The sequence below is a fragment of the Alexandromys fortis genome, unplaced genomic scaffold (assembly GCF_014885135.2).
Source record: "Alexandromys fortis isolate MF-2015 unplaced genomic scaffold, M_Fortis_MF-2015_v1.1 scaffold_115, whole genome shotgun sequence".
In the NCBI taxonomy this organism is placed as follows: Eukaryota; Metazoa; Chordata; class Mammalia; order Rodentia; family Cricetidae; genus Alexandromys; species Alexandromys fortis.
In genome coordinates this window covers 1,695,726-1,716,760 of record NW_026067989.1, presented here as the reverse complement: position 1 = coordinate 1,716,760, position 21,035 = coordinate 1,695,726, and the positions used below count along the sequence as shown (strand labels likewise).

Sequence of the window (21,035 nt, the reverse complement as noted above, 5' to 3'; positions counted from 1 at the left end):
GGTGGCACATATAATCCCAGAACTGAAGAGTTGGAGGCAGGAAGATCAGTTCAAGACCAGCCTTGGCTACATAAAACCCTGTCTCAAACCAACCAACCACACAATAACAACAAAGGAGGAAACAACCAAAATGTCCGTGACAGGTGTCCTGACTAGTTTTGTCAACTTGACACAGCTAGAGTCAATGGAGAAGAGGGAGGCTCAATAAGATCGGGCTATAGAAGGGCCGATAGGACATTTTCTTAATCACTAATTGATGTGGGAAGGCCTCTCCCATTGTGGGTAGTGTTACCCCTAGGTAGGGTGGTCCTGGATTCTATAAGACAGCAGGCTGAGCAAGCCATGGGGAACAAGCCAGAAAGCAGCACCCCTCCCTGGTTTCTGCACCAGCTCCTGCCTTATTTGAGCTCTTGCCCTGACTTTCTTTGATGATGAATAATGTTGCAGTATCACAAACTGAATTAACCCTTTTCTCCCCAAGTTGTTTTTGGCCACACAGCAGTAGTAATCCTAACTAAGATAACAGGGGAATGTTCTGATGTTACCATAAAGTGGTCATATAATGCAGTCAATGAAAGGAAAGAAAATATGGTCCATCTACATGCACTACAACTGAAAGACGTCCAAGGCATTTTAAGAGGAAATGTAAGGGATTAATATTAATATATTTCTGCTTTGCATTCATTTTATTTATTTTTTTTAAAGATTTTTATTTATTGTGTATATAGGTTTCTTCCTTCATGTATCCTGCAGTACAGAAGAGGACACCAGATCTTATTATAGATGGTTGTGAGCCACCATGTGGTTGCTGGAAATTGAACTCAGGACCTCTGGAAGAGCAGCCAGTGCTCTTAACCACTGAGCCATCTCTCCAGCCCCTAATTATTAAGCTTTAAAAAGGTTTTTAGTGATCTGTGGTTGCACATGGATCTCTGTCTCTGTGAGTTTGAGGTCAGCCTGGTCTAGAAAGTGAGTTCTAGGACAACCAGTATTGTTACAGAGAAACCCTGTTTCAAAAAAAAAAACAAAACAAGGAAGAAAGAACTCTTATCTCTAGAGCCACAGAAGGCACATACTGAAATATTTATGGATAAAATGCTGACACTCGAGCCCTGGTTCTAGATACACCAGGGGTGGGGCCAGTACCAGAGAACTGGAGGAGGGCGGCACCGGGTGCCTGCTGCTGAAGTGAGGGAGGCCCGGGTACATCACGCGGCTCTCCACCTCCACGTGTTTGAACCTCCATAGTAAAAAGCCAAAAGGTAATAAGACTGAAAACAACCATCTGTTCGTGTAGTGGTTCCCACCTGTAAGCCCAGCACTTGGGAGGTAGAGGAAGGAGGACTGTCCACAGTTAGAGGCCAGACTGTGCTACAGAGTGAGCTTCAGGGCAGCACTGGCTACAGAGACCATGTGAAGACAGGCAGACAGAAAGGAGTCACCCACCAAAGGAAATGATAAAACTAGTAACCTGATTAGTTCCTGACTTAGAAACTTGATTAGTTACTGAAATGATAAAATGTTTTGTATAATGTTTACATACAGCAAACTCCGCCCCCCACCCCCACCCCGGGACTGAAAGTGTCCAGTCTCACAGCTCCAGACACTGCTGGAAGGCTGGGTGAGTCTCCAGCTTGGGCCCTAGGCAGCTCTCACACTTTACCTTTCACTTTCAAAGTGGAGGCAGACAGCTTCTCTCCCTCGGGTCTCATTGTTGGGGGCCTATTATGAACAAGTTTCCACCATCCAGGCTCTCCAAACTCCTGAGCACCTGATCGGAAATACACAGGACTTCCCACACTGAGGCAACCTGCTACTGTGCTCCACCACGTTGACGTCTTCTTCCTAAAACACAGACAGTTTAAAATCTACCGACACTTCAATTTGATCACAGCACAGCAAGCGTACTGTACTTAAACTCTCACTGGTGCCGGGCTGTCAGATGGAGAGACAGAACACTGCAACCCAGAGAAAGGTCTGGGGTCCACCTGGCTCCAAGTCCATGCTCTCACCTTCCAGCTGCCTTGGTTTCTCCATTGGTGAAAGCAGGGGAACAGAATTATAGGGTGACTAAGAGGATCAAATGAAGTAATTCAAACATAAAACACGAGTCGCAGCCAGGCACGTTGGCACACGCCTTTAATCTCAGCACTCAGGAGACAGAGGCAAGAGATCTCTGTGAGTTCAAGGCCAGCCTGTTCTACAAAGCAAGTTTTGGACAGGACAGTCAAGCTACATACACCCTGTCTGGAAAAAACAATGAACAACACAAAAAAAAAATAGCGACTATCATCATGGCAGGGTTATCAAAAATGCAAGCCAGTTTTCTTGACTATGAGCCTGGGCACTGGTAACGGTTAATCATTAGTCCTCGTGAATAGCTTGCTTCACCCGGAGAAGAACACATCTTTGTCTGATTCAGTGTGCTCTGACATACTAGAGTGGTTCCAAGGCATGCTTCAGATACAGCAGTTCTAACAAAGTGAAGAAACATTGATGTGGGATGTCCTGTACAGGGGAAATATGGGTTACTTTTATTAGCTAATGAATAAAGCTTTTTCAGCCAATGACCAGGAAAAATATAGGTAGGCAGGAAATGCAAACAGAGATGCAGAGTGAAGGAAGCCGGAGTCAAGGAGCCGCCATGTGGCTGCCGAAGGAGCATCACTGGAAACCACAGCCTAGTGGCAATACACAGATTGTTAGAAATGGGTTAATTTAACTGAGAGCTAGTCAGTAATATGCCTGAGCCATTGGCCAAACAATTGTAATTGATATTGAGCCTCTGAGTGGTTATTTCGTAAGTGGCTGCAGGAGCTCGTGAGTGGGAAAGAAACTGGTTCAGGGGACCAGAGGGACAGAGAAAAACATTCAGCTACAAAACATGCCAAAGGTCCACTATTCATCCGCTGAAAATTACTTTACTGGCCACGATTTCCACTTTGCAAATATAAATCAATTACCAGAAATTCTCAAAAACTAACTCTTTCACAAGAGGTGACAATCTAACAGCCACAAGACAAAAGGAACAAACATGCTCTAGAAAATGAAGGGAAAGCTTCAGCCAAGAGCTACAGCTTACATGGGTCCCCCAGGCCATGTGCAAAGGCTTCTTTGGGCCCCACAGATCTCTCCTACATCCTCACTGTTTTAACCTGTCCAGCCCATGCCACCTTACCTAAGGGAACAGAGAAAGAATTCTCCACTTTCTTTTTCTTTCAAGCTCCAAATTCTGCTTGTGTTTACCTGCTCTCCCTCTCTAAATGTCCTGTTTGCTGCAAGGTGTGGGTCAGATGGAGAAGCCAGCTTCCTCTTGTTCAGCATACACCCACCGGTTTTCCTCTTCTTTTAATTTACTTAACTCCTGTTTACCTCTGTATGTTTCTTGTGAGCTCCAGGGAGTCAACTTGGATCCACCTTGAACAACATTTTGCTAGGTCCACGCAGCACCTGACGGCTCCACAGAGCCTGGACAATGAAGTGAACAGCTAGCTGTCCCAGCTTTCTCAGACCCCCCCAAAAAATGCAACACCCCCAGGTCAGCATGAAGCATGAGAACACAGCATCCTCGTCCCCACCTCACCTGTTACCCGTTTCTAACGCCTCACATTATTATAATAAATAAAAAGAGAAGAATGTTAGTATTCAGGCATCTCTACTGGCCTGCCCTTGGGGTCCTGACAGGATAGGTAGGTGCTCAGCTGCAATCACTAAGAGCATTCCCTGTGTTCCCTTTGAAAAGGGCCTTGCCCACTTCCCACCCACCGCTCTCTGTTTCTCTGTCTGATCCCCCCCCCACCCCTCTCTCTGCCTTTTTGCTCTTCTGCTGCTCCTGTCTCCAGAGGCCGGTCTCCCCTTCCCCTTTTACATTCTCTTTCCCCTAGTAAAAAACCCCGCCACGTGAGATCTGTCACATGGCGTCTTTTTCACAGGTGCAGGTGGATCTCTGAGTTTAAGGCCAACCTGGTCTATACAGTGAGTTCCAGGACAGCCAGAGCTACGCAGAGAAACCCTTTCTTGTGAAACAAAACAAAAACAAACAAAAAAAGAATATTCACACTGTTGTGCACAGATCTCTGGAACTCTTTGACCCCGCAAATCTGAAGTGCTACACACTTTGTTCAACTCTCCCTTCTCTCTTCCAGCCCCACAAACACCTGTGTTTTTGACCATGCCAGTATTTCATTTGTGTGGGACCACAGTTCTTGTCTATTTGTGAGTAGTTTATTTTCCTTAGCATGATGTCCTAAAGGTTTATTCTTGTAGCCTGTGACAGGATCCCCCGCCCCTTTCTTTTTTGGGGGAGGGTTTGTTGTTGTTTTTGGAGATAGTGCACAGTCCAGTAGCCTAAGCACATCCGTATCCTACAACCACTACCATCAGTCACCTTCATTTTATGGTACAAAACAAATTCTACCCTCATTAAACAAACAACTCTCAAAGTCTGCCCTGTTTTGCAACTGATGACAAACATCATTCTGCTTCCTGAATCTACGTATTTCATTACTTTAATTGCCTAGTGTAAGTGGAATCATACAGTGTGTTTATGACTGAGTTCATTCAGCATAGTGTTTTCAAGATTTACGCATGCTGTAACACATGGCAGAATCATCTTCCTTTCTAAGACCACTCTTTCCATTATATGGACATACGATACTATGAATTCGGGTGTGGATAGACTGGTATTGTGTCCTCACATTAGTTACTGTGAGGACCAGAGTAGAGCTGCTAGCTATGATAATTATACATTTAGGTTTCCGAGGAGTCACCAGACTGTATGTTCATGCAATTCTACATTCCTGTCCAGGGTATGTGGGTGTGCTATTACAGGCATCATTCACTGACAGACAGAAGGAGAAGGCTTTCACTAGCTGTCTAAACTTCCACATAGCCTCTGTTTAGTTTCACACTCATGATCATCCTGCCTCATGCTCCTGAATGGGGATTATGGGCATGTACCACCATGCCCATTTATTTTCAGATGGCTGCCTTGTAAGGTAAGGTGGTCGCTCACAGCACTTTTACTTGCATCTTCCTAGTGATTAGTGACTTTGAGCATCTTTTTATGTGCTTATTCACCACGTCTGTAACTTTATTACCCACACTCGCAGTGAGGGGAGATGCAGTGACACTGGCTGCTGTCTCTGTCTGCTGTAACCGTGACCACAACACAAATACGCAGTGTTTGTAGAAAGTTGTTTTGGGCTACCCTGGGTCCTGTAATTTATTTGCAAGCAGCCACAGGTCAGGTGTAGACAGCTCCCTGCCTCGGGCTGGAGGTAGGTGGCATGTAACTTGCTATGATGCTAAGAACTGAAACTGACCACTGAATCCTTAGAAGATACAAGTCACATTAAACTCCAGAGCTCAAACATAGTTCCTTAAACTAGTTCTACAAGTGAGTCTGTAGAAGGTGGGGACAGTATTGGCCCGGGAGCATCTTCAGGTAGTTGAGGTTTTGTTTTGTTTTGTTAAATTTGTTTATTATTTTATGTGCATGAGTGTTTGCCTCCATGTGTGTCTGTTCAATGTGTCCCAGCTGCTCATGACACACACAAACACACACACAAACACACACATACGCACTGCAAGAACACTTAATAAATGAGTCATGTGTGTGTTAATGTGGCAAACCTTGCTTAGCACTGTGGGCAAAAAGTATGGGTAGTGTGCCTCTAGAGTTAATAAGAGAAAAAAAAACTGTAAGACTCGATGAATGAAGAGCAACCTAATGGGTACAGGTATTAATTGGCCTTTGTGTTTCTCTTCGAACCTCCATATCCCTCATTTAAAAGGATATCACAATCCTGTATCCTCAAGTTAGTTACTCAAACTCATTTTTAAAAACCTAAGAAGAAAGCCATGCAGTGGTGGCACATGCCTTTAATCCTAGCACTCAGAAGCAGAGGCAGAGTCAGGGGAATCTCTGAGTTTGAGGCCAACCTGGTTTATAGAGTCCGTTCCATGACAGTCAGACAGTCAGGGCTACACAGAGAAACCCTATCTCAAAAAAAAAAAAAAAGAAAAGAAAGGAAGAAAGAAGGAAGGAAGGAAGGAAGGAAGGAAGGAAGGAAGGAAGGAAGATAAGAAAAAAAAAACTCTCCCCTGGAAGCAGAATGAGAAAATAGTGGGAACCCACATTTTCTGGTATACAGTTTCCCTTTGAGCTACACTGTAAACCCCATCAGTTACATTAAGTTCTCAGCTTTTGTATATCTTGTTTACATCTTTATTCCAGCATAAGATGTTGTAAAATCATGTTACCTGTTTCCTAGTAAAAAAGTCCAATGTTTCTCAATAAAAGCGCAGATATCTTCTTTCCACCGGAAATAACCTTGACGTCCACTTCCTTCCAGAGACAAATTGTACATTGCCAACATGACCACCTGAAACACAAAAGGAAGACAGGCTGGGAGGGTATCCATGGGGAAAGCTGTTCTGTTTTAGATTCCAAGTAGAAATGGGGGAACAGAGGACACAGGATGGGCTCTTGCAATAATCCGGGCTGTCTTTTTTTGCTCGTGTAAGCTCTCACTAGTGTAGTCATGAGGTACAACTGCTCAGGATGTGTCACACACGAGGGCTGGTGTGTGGCTGGGCCGGTCAGGAGGCTCTAGCACAGGCACCTTGCTATCCACAGCAGCTCGACTCCACACAGCACGCTCTGACTGATGGTGCAAGCCTTTATCCAAGGCTTTAAAATTCATTTCTGAATGCATACTTTTCTAAGCCTTTTACAGGGCAAAGACAAGACTCCAAATTCCAGAGCTGGGCAATGTTACAGGCATCTACTCAGGGACACAGCCATTTGGAGTCAGCACTAAACAAGGGGCAGGGAACTAAAAGGCCTGGCTGTTCATCCCATTCACAGAGGGCTCCAAGACACCCTGAAGCTCAGTGTTCCAACTCCTATCTAGTCCAATCCTGTTACCTTTATAGACAATGATTCCTGGCCTACTATGGGAAGTATGGTCCAGAAATACAAAGACATATATCAATATAGATTTCAATACCACGGAAGAGAGCAAGAAAGAAGTAAAAAGCTTCTGAAATCCACCATCAGGAAATAAACGCTGGGGACTGCAGGGCTGGCTCAGTCCATGCTGCTCTTCTAGGGTTCAGTTCTCAGCACCCACAAAACAGCTTACAACTAACTGCCTTTAACTCCAGTTCCAGGGGATCCAACAGCCCTGACTTCCACAAACACCTGCACATATGTGCAAACACACACACACACAAATAATAAAATAAAATCTTAATTCCTTTGAAGTTTCTATGTAAAAAAAGAAGCATGCACTTTTGCTATGAGTAGTTAGGTACCTATTACTGTACTGTAGTACTCAGGAGGCTGGGGTAGGGTTGTGAACTTAAGGACGGCCTACATACATAGTAAAATCCTGTCTCAAAAAAAAAAAAAAAAAGAAAGAAAGAAATAATAACAAAGAATAAGAAGCCAGTTTTTAGCATTTCAGTGGCTATGCTTTCAGACAATTCCTGGCATCTATATTTATACAGATGTTTTATATATACAATTTTGTAGAAGTGAACAAAACTGTAGAAGTGACTGAAAACCACGATCTTTTCTTACGATGAAAATCACAGGAGCTAGAGAGATAAAGACCCAAATTCAGTTCCCAGCATCCACATCAGGTGGCTCACAATTGCCTGTAACTTAACTCCAGCTCCAGGGGACCCAACCCCCTTTTCTGGCCTCTGTAGGCACTCTCAAACGTGCACAAACACATACATAGACACATACAATAAATCTTCTAAACATCCTAACTTAACCGAGTCTAAGAAACCAAATAGAGAACGGAGTCTAGAAAAGAATTCTTAAATAATCCTTTCTACAAGGAGGTCTGATAAACTGCAATTAAAGCCACCATCAGGTGTGTTCACCACATTAATCCCCCATTCCCCGACCCCAGTGACTCTACTAGAAGAGCTATGTCCGCATCTACACCATGCAAAGGGCCCAGGAACTATGCCACCACTTTACCCCCACAAACACACTGTTCAAGTGTCTCCCACTTATTTTTACATTAGGACAACAACAGTCAACAAGTGACTCTCTTTAAACAATTAAAACTCACGGAGAGTCATGGACATGAAGTTTCAGTTTGGGGAGATAAAGTTTTGGAGATGATTACACGTGAACAACGAAAAAGAGTACATCTTACATTCTATATCTCTTACCACACAAAGAAAAAATTATCATTCAACAGACACCTCAGTTACGGAATAAGCTTTGTCATTCTCAGACTCCTCCTTCTCAGAAACATGTATTCACTGCCAGTCTCGAGCATAGATATCCTGCCTTTATTTCCAGTTTAACATATTTCATGAATTACAAGTTATGTACTTGAAAACGGCTTTTCTGTTACCAGTGTTCATCAGACACACTATATACTAATCTAAAGGGATCTATTGTTCCTCCTCTTCCAGAATGTGATCTTAAATGTCAGATCAGTTTTCTACTCACTACGCTAGACCAAGCTCACCGTAAGGAAGCTGGTCTTCTGCACAAAGTATCTCCAGGGACCGTTGGGGCTATCTGACTGAAGACACAGTGGTCACTTGGGAGCTGCCTGCTGAAGGACCCAGAAAGAGGCATGCAGACAAGGAATGCCTGCCTGTGTTAGAAGGAGGTCCAGGACAAGAATGTGCGAATGTCCCCAAGGTGTTTCGCAATTTCTCCTCTGTGCAGCAAGTCAGGAGTCACCAGAAAGAAGAGAGGGCAGATCTTTACTGGTAGGATTTTGTAATGCAAAGAAAATGCTGTGTGTTGCAAGCATCTTCCTTGCTTCTTCAATAAATCAAAGTGAGATTTTAAAAGCTGAAAACACAAACTATAATGCTCTAAGTATCTGAACCCCCACTGAAGTTACTGGGGACTAGTTGGTTCTCATTCAGGTTTCCAGTAAAAGACAGGTTTTTCCAGTTGCTGCCAGAAACGCTGGTTGGTAGCTTAAGAGAACATATACCTAAGTTCTATGTCTATCTAAGATATGTAATTTATCACTTCTCCCTTCCAGGGTATTATCCACAATCAAAATATCTTCTAAAAGTGAAATTTTCTCAATCTGTGATAACCTGGATAAGTATACACGGAGCCAATAGTACATAATATTACATATTCTGAGGAATATAAGAACTAATTTCTTTTAAAAACATTATATTTCTAACATGTTAGTTAGAAAGCTAACATTCTTGAAAATGATCACTTTATATTTGCTTTCCACCATTTTACAGCTTTTATGAGATGCTACTTGCAGGCTAAATACAAGTCCACCTGTGTATTTGCAATTCTCTTCCTAGAAACACACCTAGCCTATGTAGAGTATGCCATCAACAGGGGGAAAGTGCAGTGTGACCCCCACAAGACTATCCACTCTCTACCTATGTATTCTTGGCAAGTCAAAGCAGCATCCCAAGTTAATAGACGAGTCTCCTGGGGTGACCTAATAAGCACTGGTGATGAAGACAACATTCAGGTTGTTATGGCAACCACAGTCTATAAGAAACACCCCAAGTGCCCAATACAGCACATCTAAAAATCCCCCCCCCCCCCCCGTTTGTTTTCTTCAAAGGAGAGAGTGCCTGGGTAATTATCACTTTTATCTGTTTGTGGAATGTCAGTGGCCCCTAAGGCCTAGGGTGGAGGCTTCAGTTGGCTCACCCACCACAGCACTCTCCAGACCTCAAACAGTAAGTACCTGGTTCACCGTAAGCACTCAGTAGATGTCAAATAAATAAAAATTAAAAAGCGAGGTACCTAGGGGGTCTGGAACACAGTTCACAGATATAGCACTTAATGGAAGCAAGGCCGTGAGCTTGACACCAGCATCACAAACTCCAACACAACCAGGTGACCATAAAGCTCTTTATTTTTAACTTAAGGACTGCTATACCTTATTACCCTGATATATATATATATCATATATATAATTAAAATAAAACCGAACAATTTAATATGACTTAATAGAACCTGATATCAATTGATATCAATAAAAGGTTACTGAGTGCTGGTATTTGAAATAGCTAAAAGTATCCATCAACAAAGACTTGTCTCCAATTTCAAAAGCAGGAAGGCCGAACCGGTTGGTTACTTTGTCTTGGTTATCAAGTCAAACTGTTTCTGCCAAATCTATTTCCAGTGTAGCCACCTCTGGTTTTATTATGCCAGAAACGGCTGCCAGAAAATGTGGGCCTGGTTTTGAGTCTAAGCTTGGTATGACATAAATGAAATTGATTCAGATTCTCAAGAACTCACTAAATTAGCATCAAGCATTTTTTTTTAAACCACGAAGCTCTTTCCACACACCGTACCCATTTTTACTGCGAAGTGTAAAGTACGTCATCTCCAAAGCACTCCGAAGTTCCTCACTGATCACTCCAATCTCTTGGGCACCCAACCTGCTGCATCTAGAAAAGAGCTTGGTACTCACTTGCTGCCACGTCAGCTTCAGCCGTTCAGACTGCTCCTTGCCATCTGCCGAGCAATCGGAACAAGTAAACCTGAAAAAGTTATCGCCCTTAAGGTAACTGAGCTGCTCCCTCAGCTGACCTACGAGAAAAAACACAAGTCACATCATGGGTGTAGCACATGCAGTGGCAACCCAAAGGCTCAGTTAATCAACCAGGTTTCCAAGTTTCCCATGGTGGGTTTTTTGTTTTCTGCAGCCGACCCAGGACAGTAGCAGAGGAGAGAAAAAGCTGTCTCTCCTTCTAAAGTCAGGCACCTGCCCCTCCTAGAACCTGTGGCTCCTTAGCTTTTAAGGAAAAAGGTCCTGGAAAAGCAGGTATGATTGCTTTAACCGGATTTCCCAGAAGCCACATTCCTGACTCCTCCAGGCAGGTCTCTTCAACATTCCTTCACAGAATACCTGAGCTTGTACCACCAGCCATGCGCCAGGCTAGGAACAGGATATGCAATGTCTAAGGCAGACATGACCCACACCTGCTCTCGAGGGCTATCAGTCTGGAGGTAGTAGAGATCACAGGTGACCACAACTGCACTGCAGCTAGAATCTCGTGGAGCACCGAGTGCCTAAGTTTTCTTTCCTTACTATGGCCATGTCTGCCCAAAGTGAAATGCTTCAGTCTCTGAGCCCGGTGAGGACTCTGCATTAAAGCTCCTAGGTGATGTTGATGTTTTGTACAGCATGTAAACTCCCAAAGTAAAATATAAAAGCATAGCAAAAAAATGGATGCCCAATCCCATTAGGGAGGGTTAGGGGTCTACTGGGCCCGAGGGAGAACAGAAATGGCTAGAAGAAGGCTCCTGTGGAACAGAAGTGCAGGGAAGCTGCCCCATATTCCAGAGAAAACAAAATGTACAACATCCTAGGAATCACAAAGCATTATTTAGAAAGAATGAAAAGTTCATCTACCTCCCTAAGAAAGTTAGCAGGGCCCCATCAAGAAAGTCACCTTAAAATCTACCCTGTGAGGACGGCAGGAAAGCCAGATTTGGGGTAGAACCCAGCTCTACTAGATAGCTGAGAACCAAAAACCAGCTAAACCATCAATTCTAGGTTTGCTTTCTATTAACCTATTTTTGAACAGCTGAATCCATTTTTAACTAACAGAAAACGACCACCCTAAGTGTGCCATGGCTCCATTGCACTAGCTGTGAACTCTGCACAGAGCGTTCCTCCGGCACTCATCCTTTGCTGTCTCTGGCCTAAAGGCCAGTGCTGTGGTAAGAACCATGATGGCTGGCAGAGCATGCTATGAAACAGGGGTGAGACCCTCAAGGTCTGTGCACTGTGACTCCTTCCAGCAGATGAAAGAGGCCCACGGTGGGAAATAAGCCTGGTGTAAAGGCAGGAAGCAATCACCTTGCACCGTCAGTTCTGACCACCCATGAGAAGACAAGAGCTGCACTCCACAAATGTCAAATACAACACAGTAAGGTCTGTGAACTTGAACTTTAATTCTATACGGGCAACAGAATGTGCCCCCCCACCCACAGCATAATCTTGTTAGAAAAATATAAATTCCTTAAGTAACATAGGATCCCTAATTTTTCTTGGGCTACCCTTCAGAATGCTTTAACGATGAGAGAGTGGTTGACAATTTTTATTAATACAAATGTGTTTTTGTGAGCATGGAGAGATGAGATGACTCAGCAGTTAGGGACACTTACTGCCCTTGCAGGGGACAAAGGTTCAGTTCCCAGCACCCACACGTGGCTCACAACCATGTATAATTGAGTGTCTCAGGACCTGACGTCTCTTCTGACCTCTGCAAGCACGGCAGGTATATGGTACACATACACTCAGGCACACACACATACATATAAAATAAATGAATGTTTTAAAAAGCTAAAAACAAAAAAAAATGTGTTTTTGTATAAATTTACATTTGGTAAACTAGACTAATAATAATAAATATAGTAATTATCTTTTATTCAAGTCTATTTTATTAGTGTTTTTCAGACTGGAAAACAAACCATCACACAGGGATCAACCAATCAAAGGAATTGAGAAGTTCCTTACTGGCTGGAATCCATTTCTGGCACTTGTCACAGAAGTAAGACAGCTGCTCCTCCATCCACGACACATCTCCTTCATCGCTGTTGAGGGAATCCCCGCTCTGGTCATGAGATAAGTCCACAGATGCCTGATCCTCTGACTCAACAATCAGGAGAGTCTCTCCCTCCACCTCTCCTTCCTCCAGCCCTTCCGAGGTGGATGTTCTTGTGGCTTCGTCATCATGCCGACTTAGCAGTCCACCCAGGTGGATGTTACTCTCCATCCTTCCCGCGCACAAGCACTCCTAAGCTGACAGGGACTGCTGCAAGAATCCCCAGACAACTTCAGAAGAGCGTCTGCCCACAAGTACTTTATCCAGACAGAAGAGACTCGTAAAAGTGATTCAACAGACAGGATCCACTGTCCTTTATTTAATAAAGTTTATATGGACAGTGACTTTCGGGGGAAACAGATCTCACTAGCTATTCTCTATCAACACACACATGCGTGCAACCCACATATATACACATTAACCCAGCACTGCCCCATCAATTTTCACAAAGTCAAGTGTTTTGAGATCCTCTTTCCAACATCTTCTCTCTTTCTGCTTCAAGTTGCTTAGTCAAAATAATCTGTTCTCCCAAAAGACGAATGTTTTCTTTTTTCTGATTCTGTCTCTCAATGTCTCTGATCACTCCGTCACGAAGCCTCTAAAAACGCAAGAAGCAGATTTTAGTTACCCCTGAACAGGTGGCTCCCATCCTGCGCCTCCAAATCTAAATAACAGCGCCACCAAAATACACTCAAACTGTTCTGATTCCAAATACCCAACTACTATTTTAACTTCCGTACAATGTAAATAAAGAAACCACCAAGTAAATCTGGTAATGTTATGTTAATACTGAAGTGACTTCTTACCACGTTTTAAGAAATTTCTAGCTGGGTGGTAGTGGCAAAAACCTTTAATCCCAGCACTCAGGAGGCAGAGGCAGGCAGATCTCTGTGAGTTCGAGGCCAGTCTGGTCTACAGAGCTAGTTTCAGAACAGGCTCCAAAGCTACAGAGAAACCCTGTCTCAAAAAAAAAAAAACAAAAAAACAAACAAACAAAAAAAAGAAATCCCTGAACACAGGAAACTTAATTATTAGTAAAATATAAAAAACTAGCACTATGCTATATTTTATAAATTTAATTGCTATGTGATACTTTTACAATGTGATCAGTTAGTTCAGCAAAACTGTGAACTACCTTCCTATAAGCAGTTACCTGAGACAGACAATAAACATCAAGAGATAAACAGACAGTAAGAGGCTGGGCGGTGGTGGTGCAAGCCTTTAATCCCAGCACTTGGGAGGTAGAGGCAGGCGGGGCTTTGTGAATTTGAGGCCAGCCTGGTCTACAGAGCAAGTTCCAGGACAGGCTTTAAAGCTACAAAAAAAAACCCTGATTTGGAAAACAAACAACAACAACAACAACAAAAGGCAATAAGAATGTAAGAAAATAAAGGACTTATATCATAAAAAGGGAAAACCACAAAATTTCCAATCAGATTAGGAAAAAAAAGAATGGAACAATTACCAGTAGAAAAAAGTAAACTCTCAATGGTCATTATCTTGATAAACACTAAAAATAGAATCTCAGAATGTGAACCTGGTACCTAACAGGAAATCTAAAATGCCCACTCAGTTACTACGACGAATATTTTATAGTTCATAGCCCACAAGAGTACATTTTTTTTATTTATTTATTTATTATGCATACAATATTTTGCCTGTGTGTACGTCTGCAGGCCAGAAGAGGGCACCAGACCTCATTACAGATGGTTGTGAGCCACCATGTGGTTGCCGGGAATTGAACTCAGGACCTCTGGAAGAGCAGGCAATGCTCTTAACCTCTGAGCCATCTCTCCAGCCCCACAAGAGTACATTTTTAAAGAAGCTCCATGAGATTATTATTTTTATTTTTTCACTTTAAAACCTTTAATTCTAAGCCGGCGGTGGTGGCGCACGCCTTTAATCCCAGCACTCGGGAGGCAGAGGCAGGCGGATCTCTGGGAGTTCAAGGCCAGCCTGGTCTACAAGAGCTAGTTCCAGGACAGGCTCCAAAGCTATAGAGAAACCCTGTCTCGAAAAACCAAAAAGAAAAAAAAACCTTTAATTCTCTTATGTGTATGGGTGTTCTGTCTACAAGTTATGCCAGTACTGTGCCTGTGGAGGACAGAAGAGGATATCCAATACCCTGGAACTGGAGTTACAAATGGTCATAAGCTACCACATGGGTGCTGGGAATCCAACCCAGGTCCTCTGCAAGAGCAGTTAATGCTCATGATCACTGTGCCACCTCTCCATTCCCTATGTCTTTTTTTTTTTAAGTACCTTTCTATGTAATCCTGACTGTCCTGAATTCCCTATATTGACAAGGCAGACCTCAAACTCACAGATATCTGCCTACCTCTGCCTCCCACTTATCTCTATTTTTAAAGATTGGCCTAAGAAAGAACTGAAATCAACCTAGCTGTCCACCAACAGATAAATGGATAATGAAAATTTGGTGTGTGTGTGTGCGCACACAGACACACACACACCACAATAGACTACTACTCAGCTCTAAAGAAAACTAAAGTTAAAAAAGAACTGTAGGAAAATGGGTAGACTTAGAACGTATAATGTTGAGCAAAGTCACACACGCTCAGAAAGAAATGGCATGTTCTCTCTTGTATGCAGAATCTAGCCAATGATATCTGTATATACACAAACAAATGCCCGTGTGGGTACAGTACAACATGATGGGAAGGGAACAAGAATGGCTACCCACAAGGGGATGAGGAAAGATTGAATGGTAATGGACACAGTCATAACAGAGAATATAAGTGAATTGTTTTTCTAGTTCTAATTCTGCCATAGACGTTTTTGAAGTTGGTGGTAGTACATAAAATACATTCAATATCACTGAAAGTATAAATTTTAATGTGAAGCTTCACAGCTTCTGCTCTGAAAGCCTATCCTACACGTACATAAGGGCTGCAGAGATGGTTCCGGGGTTAAGTGCACTTGCTCTTGCAAATGACCTGAATTCAATTTCCATGGCAGCTCACAAGTGTCTGTAACTCCAATCCGAAGGGATACTGTGTCCTCTTCTGACCTCCATGGGCAACAGACATGCATGTAGTGCTCATACATACATGCAAACCTTCATAAATATAGTAAAATAAATACATTATTGAAGAAATTTCTAAAAACTAACTATACAAGTTCATTGAATTGTACAGTCTTTAAGTCTTATTAACTTTGGTGTGTGGCCGGGCGGTACTGGTGGCATATGCTTTTAATCCCAGCACTGGGGGACAGAAGCAGGCAGATCTCTGTGAGTTCAAGGACAGCCTGGTCTACAGAGCAAGTTCCAGAGCAGGCACCAAAGCTACAAAGACAAATCCTGTCTCCAAAAACTAAAAGAAAAAAAAAAAAAAAAAAAAAAAAACAGAAAAAAAAAACACACCTTTGGTTTAGTCAGATTCCCTACAGAGAGCCTGAGGCGGTTACTGGTGGCTGTACAGCCCAGCTTCAGTGCACACCCCTGTATTTTGGAGATGCCAATACCATGGGATTGCTGTGGAGTAGAGCCAGCCTGAGCTTAGAAGGGCAACTCCATGTGCCATGGACAGCAGAGCTGGAGCGATGTCACAGCCCACGCCCCTCAGAGCCCAAAAGAATGGCGAATGGGTCCTAGATGTCAAGCACTGAATTTTTTTCACTAAATGTTTTTGGTTTTGCTTTCTTCTGAATGTAACTATGCCCTAGTTCTTCCCTACTAGAGTAAGAAAGTATTTCAGTTAGTTTTGATTTTACATTTTAGAGAGGGCTGAACTCTGAAGGTGACCACTGATATTTTATAAAGAGTCTGAATTGGGCAGGCAGATTTAGAGTCAGTAGTCAGTCTAGATTACAGAATGAGCTCCAGGACAACTAAGACAATTTAGAGCAAGGGTTCTCAAGCTGTGGGTTTCCAACCCTTTTGGGTTGAATGACCCTTTCACAGGGGTCACTTAACATCCCCAGAAAACACAAACACTTACATTGTAATTCATAACAGTAGCAAGACTACAGTTACAAAGTAGCAATGAAATAATTTTTATGGTTATTTCACCACAAGAGGAACTGTATTAAAAGGTCATAGCATTAGGAAGGTTGAGAATCACTGATTTAGAGACCCTGTCCAGGGAGAGCGGGAGGGGGAGGGGGAAGATGGAGAGGGAGAGGGAACCTGAACTTTTAAATACAGGGACTTTTAAAGTTAGAAATGTTTTATGTTGTTAATATTGATATTAATATGATATTTTGAGGGTAAACAAAAAGGAAAGATCACAGCTTAATAGAATTATAGGCAGTTGTGAGTCACCTGACACAGGGGAACAGCAGTGTTCCTCACTTCTGGACCATCTCCCCAGCCCCTGAAAGAGGGAATCTTAACTGAGAGAATGCATCCTAAGACTGGCCTAGAGGTAAATCAATGGAGTACTGTCTTGATAAATGATTTACAGAAGAAGGCCTACCCCATTGTGGGTGGTGTCACTCCTGGGCAGGTGGTCCTACCCACAGACAAGTGGCAGGTGGTCCTGATGTACAAGGACGCAAACTGAGCAAGCCAGGAGCAAGCAAGCCAGTGAGCAGCATTCTTTCACGGCTTGCTTCTGCTTCAGTTCCTGCTTCCAGGTTCCTGCTTCATGGACTATGATATAAAACTCTAAGCTGAGATAAACCCTTTCCTCCCTAAGTTGCTTTTGGTCATGGTGTTTAATCACAGCAATAGAAACCCTAGCTAAGACAGCTCTTTACTAACCTAATTCTAACATCTGGAGCTGTGATTCCTGTAGAATCACTAACAGTCTTAACTCATACTGAGTCCACCTAACCAATGGAATGTCAGGACTCAGCAAGGACACCACAGCACATCAGCATCCTGCAGTTCCCTGGGGACTGTGGCTTGTTCTGCTGTCCAGCATCTCGAAAGGCTCGTGCCATTTATCCCCAGCCTGGGAAAATACCAAAATTCAGTATTCAAAGAATGTCTCACTAAATACAAACCACATTGCTCTCCTATCACCGTAGTCAAAACCAAGCTGAACCGTTCATAAGGTAGGACCCATCTGGACTTGGATTCTACTTAAGTTGCTTAAAGACACTGTATATAAAGTGGGAAGACACCATGCCTGATGTGGGGTAGACAGAAAACAAGTCGTTATTTCATTTATAGCTGCCTTGAAGTTTTCAGCAAACCCACCATACCAATTGTTCCTTCCTCAACGTCAGACAGCACGCTGCTAACGATGATCTAATGGAGAGGCTTTCCGGTCAGTCTTTATCACTAACTTTCACAGAATACCTAAATCTTTCTGCTCTTCCACACCTCCATTCTCAACCAAGTTGCATTCAATCCCTTGGCACAGCTTTAGAACAAAGCGGAGCCTCCACGCTCAGAGAGATCTGGTTCCATTGGACTAGCCACACTGCAAAAACTTCTCGGGGACTTGATTTGAGACAAAGATCTAATTCCAACCCTTCAAAACACACCATAATGACACAGACATCCTGTCTTAGCCTCCAAGTTTAATCAGAACCACCATCTTTTCCTTTGCCACCTCAGAAGGAAGTTTCTTGCTTCGACTCCAAAAGATACCCCTATGGAACGATACACGATACTTTAATTCTAAATCTCTAAGCTCTTGTGTTCCTTTAAACCACTGTTTATACTACCCTGCTCCTTAAAATTCTTCTGACATTTCAAGATTCCTCTCCGATTTCTAGATTGTGAATACCAAAGTCAAAGGGGCTGTTTTTCTCTTGATGCATTTAATTCACCTGTCAAGGTGTTGCTGGATAGGCCAAATCCCAGATACTGGCTAGCAGAGCGTAGCTCCGTTTTAACTTTAACAACAGACTCTAAAGAGGCCATTATTAACTATGCCTTCTCAAAGTGCGTAGCGCACTAACCGTTGCAAAACTTGAATGAGAACGGAAGAACTGACGGTCAGTCGCTGATCAATAAGCCAGATATCCCCCCGAAATAAAAGCATCAAAAGAAAACATGGAAGGCGCTACCCTGTATCGTTTTAGCAGCTTGTTTATGAACGCAAAAAAAAAAAAAAAAAAAAAAAAAAAAAATTCGAGAAATCTCAAGTTGCCTTGGCAAAGGGTGCCGGGAGTGTGCTGGGTGTGCGCTGCGTTATCTCGGGATTTAATTACTGGGGTATTGCTTTGTGGGCTGTGGTGCCGGGGGCCTCGTGCTCGCCCTACCAGCGCCCTACTTCAGGGGTACACCCCCGCCCCGAGGCTTCCGCCCTAGCCTGAGGCCTCGTGGCGGAGAAGTCAGAAACCCGAAGGCGCCCTTGAAGCCCGGCGGCCCGCCACGCGCGCGGGGACCGAGGCAGGCTCGGCGCTCCGGAAGGCGCGGTCACGTGACACCGACCTGCCGGTCCTGCCGCTGCTTCAGATGCACGCCGGCCACCGTGGCTGCCGTCAGCAGCACCGAGAGGCCCAGCACCGCCTTCGAGCTCCTCGACATTCCCGCTCCTGGCCGCGAACTCGCTCCAGCGTACGCCCCCACTACTAACGCCGCCGCCGCCGCTGCCGCCGCAACGGGCCAGGCTCGATCCCTCGAGCGCAGAGCCGTCGCAAGGGCGCTGTCGTCGCCAGGCTCGAGCAATCGAGCGCCGAGCGTGGTCCCTGCCTAACTTCACTTTGCCGCTTCTAGTGGGGGGCCTGGAAGGGGGTTCCCCGTTTCGGGACCGCTTCCACCAGGAAGTCATGCTGGGCAGCCTTGGAGACGCAAAGGGTTGGGGGTGAGGGGACTTGTGGGGTAGATGCGAGGACAACTCAACGTTGTGGGGTGACTGATCAGAGCCTGGATTTTCTTAGACTCTAAAAGCTGGGTCGTTGGTTTCTTGCTGTGCCGCTCAGACTGGCCCCAAACTCGCAATCCTTCAGCCTCAGCCTCCGCTACACCATGTCGCCTACTCACAACTCCAGTTGGGAAATGCGAAGGGTCAGGCAAGGATCCGGAAGTGTGTATCCCGTTTTTCTTTGATTCCCCTTGAAGACTGCCAGAAATGCAAGATCCTTATGTCATACTAACCAGAAAAATTAGAGACTAGAGTAGTTCACAAGAAGCTAACGATGGTGTCATTTGCACTTCCCCCTTAAAAAGAAGCTTGGTTTCTGAGAACTTTTAAGTATTTAACCGAGCTGCCAATGAAGAACTGATATCACTAAATATCACTCCTGCCCACGAAAATACATATGCAAAGCTTCTTCTTCTTTCTTCTGTGAAAACAGCCATAGACGATGTTGTTGATAGGGCTAATCTAGCTTTTCCCAGGGCTTCTCCAACGTTCACCTCGGTTCGAAAAGCACACCTTTAATCCTAGCACTCCAGAGGCAGAGGTAGGTGGATCTCTGAGTTCGAGGCCAGCCTGGTCTACAGACTGAGTTCCAGGACAACCAGAGAAACCCAGTCTCAAAAAACAAACAAACCAAAAGTATTGATCTTCCATTCTCTGTTAAGTGGCATGAAGAAAATACTACTTTATGAACTGTAATAAAATAAATGAAAGATGCCTTTTTGCAAATGTCAGTCTAACTGACCACAGCATTTTAGCACCCTACGGAGGTTGTATCTTTGAATATAAAAATAGAGTTTGGACCTAGTAAATTTTGGAATGAGAAATAATTCAGAATGTTTTTGCATATTTTTTAAAGAAATAAAAATTATGCCACGATACTTTTTACTTGTTGTAACCCCTGATTTTTTTCATCCAGTAAATTAGTGAGTGAAACAGCTATAAATGAACTTGGAGTGACACCAGAAAGTTAGAAGGCTTTCATTTTATTGTGATTAATATTTCAATTTATCTTCTTGAAATGTATTCTGTCTTTTAAAAATCTTTCAAACCAGGCGATGGTATTGCATACTTTTAATCCCAGCACTCAGGAGGCAACAGCAGGCAGATTTCTTGAGTTCAAGGCCAGCCTGGTTTACAGAACAAGTTCCAGGAAAGCTAGCACTACTCCGTCTTGGAAAAAAAAGAAAAGAAAAGAAAAAGAAAAAAAAAAACTTTTAAAGTGTTGTGCTCAATGAGACCAGCCTGGTCTATAAGAGCTAGCTCTAGGACAAGCTCCAAAGCTACAGAGAAACCCCATTTCAAAAAAACAAACAAATAAATAAATAAGATGTGTCTAAAATGTAGACCAATGTTTATAAACCAAAGCAAGATGTTTTGTATAATTATGATTTAGCTTAGTGGCTGAATGACTGCATCAGACACAGTGGCCATCAGACACTGAAAAGCAAAAAAAAAAAAAAAAAAAACAGTGTATTTATTTTTGAGGTTTCTACTAAATAAATTTTCTTGTTTTCTCTCTTTTATGTCAAGACCTTTCAGAGAAAGCATCACTGGTGAACAACTATTATTTTATGTGTTCAGCTCACACCTATGTTCGAGGCACATCTGAAATGCTGGAAAGGCGTGTGACAGGGCCAGACAGTGCATGGTTCTTCCATCTTA

At 43.4% G+C, this 21,035-nt stretch overlaps 2 protein-coding genes across 2 annotated transcripts in view; both read right to left on the bottom strand.

Moving 5' to 3' along the window:
* The window catches only part of Kat14 (lysine acetyltransferase 14), a 29,219-nt gene extending 16,454 nt beyond the window's left edge, over positions 1–12,765 (bottom strand). Inside the window, exons 1-4 of the mRNA XM_050159559.1 lie at positions 12,504–12,765; positions 10,449–10,567; positions 6,265–6,386; positions 1,664–1,845 (exon numbers count right to left, since the gene is read on the bottom strand). Of these exons, the coding sequence (XP_050015516.1) occupies positions 1,664–1,845; positions 6,265–6,386; positions 10,449–10,567; positions 12,504–12,762 (682 nt within the window). The 5' untranslated portion in view covers positions 12,763–12,765. The remainder of the gene's footprint in view (positions 1–1,663; positions 1,846–6,264; positions 6,387–10,448; positions 10,568–12,503) is intronic.
* Positions 12,766–12,890: 125 nt separating this feature from the next.
* Positions 12,891–19,136, bottom strand: Pet117 (PET117 cytochrome c oxidase chaperone). Its single transcript, XM_050159575.1, has 2 exons — positions 18,941–19,136; positions 12,891–13,189 (listed from the first exon to the last, which is right to left on the bottom strand). The coding sequence occupies exons 1-2, from the start codon at positions 19,034–19,036 to the stop codon at positions 13,043–13,045; spliced, it is 243 nt and encodes an 80-aa protein (XP_050015532.1). The 5' UTR covers positions 19,037–19,136; the 3' UTR covers positions 12,891–13,042.
* Between the last annotated feature and the right edge of the window lie 1,899 nt (positions 19,137–21,035).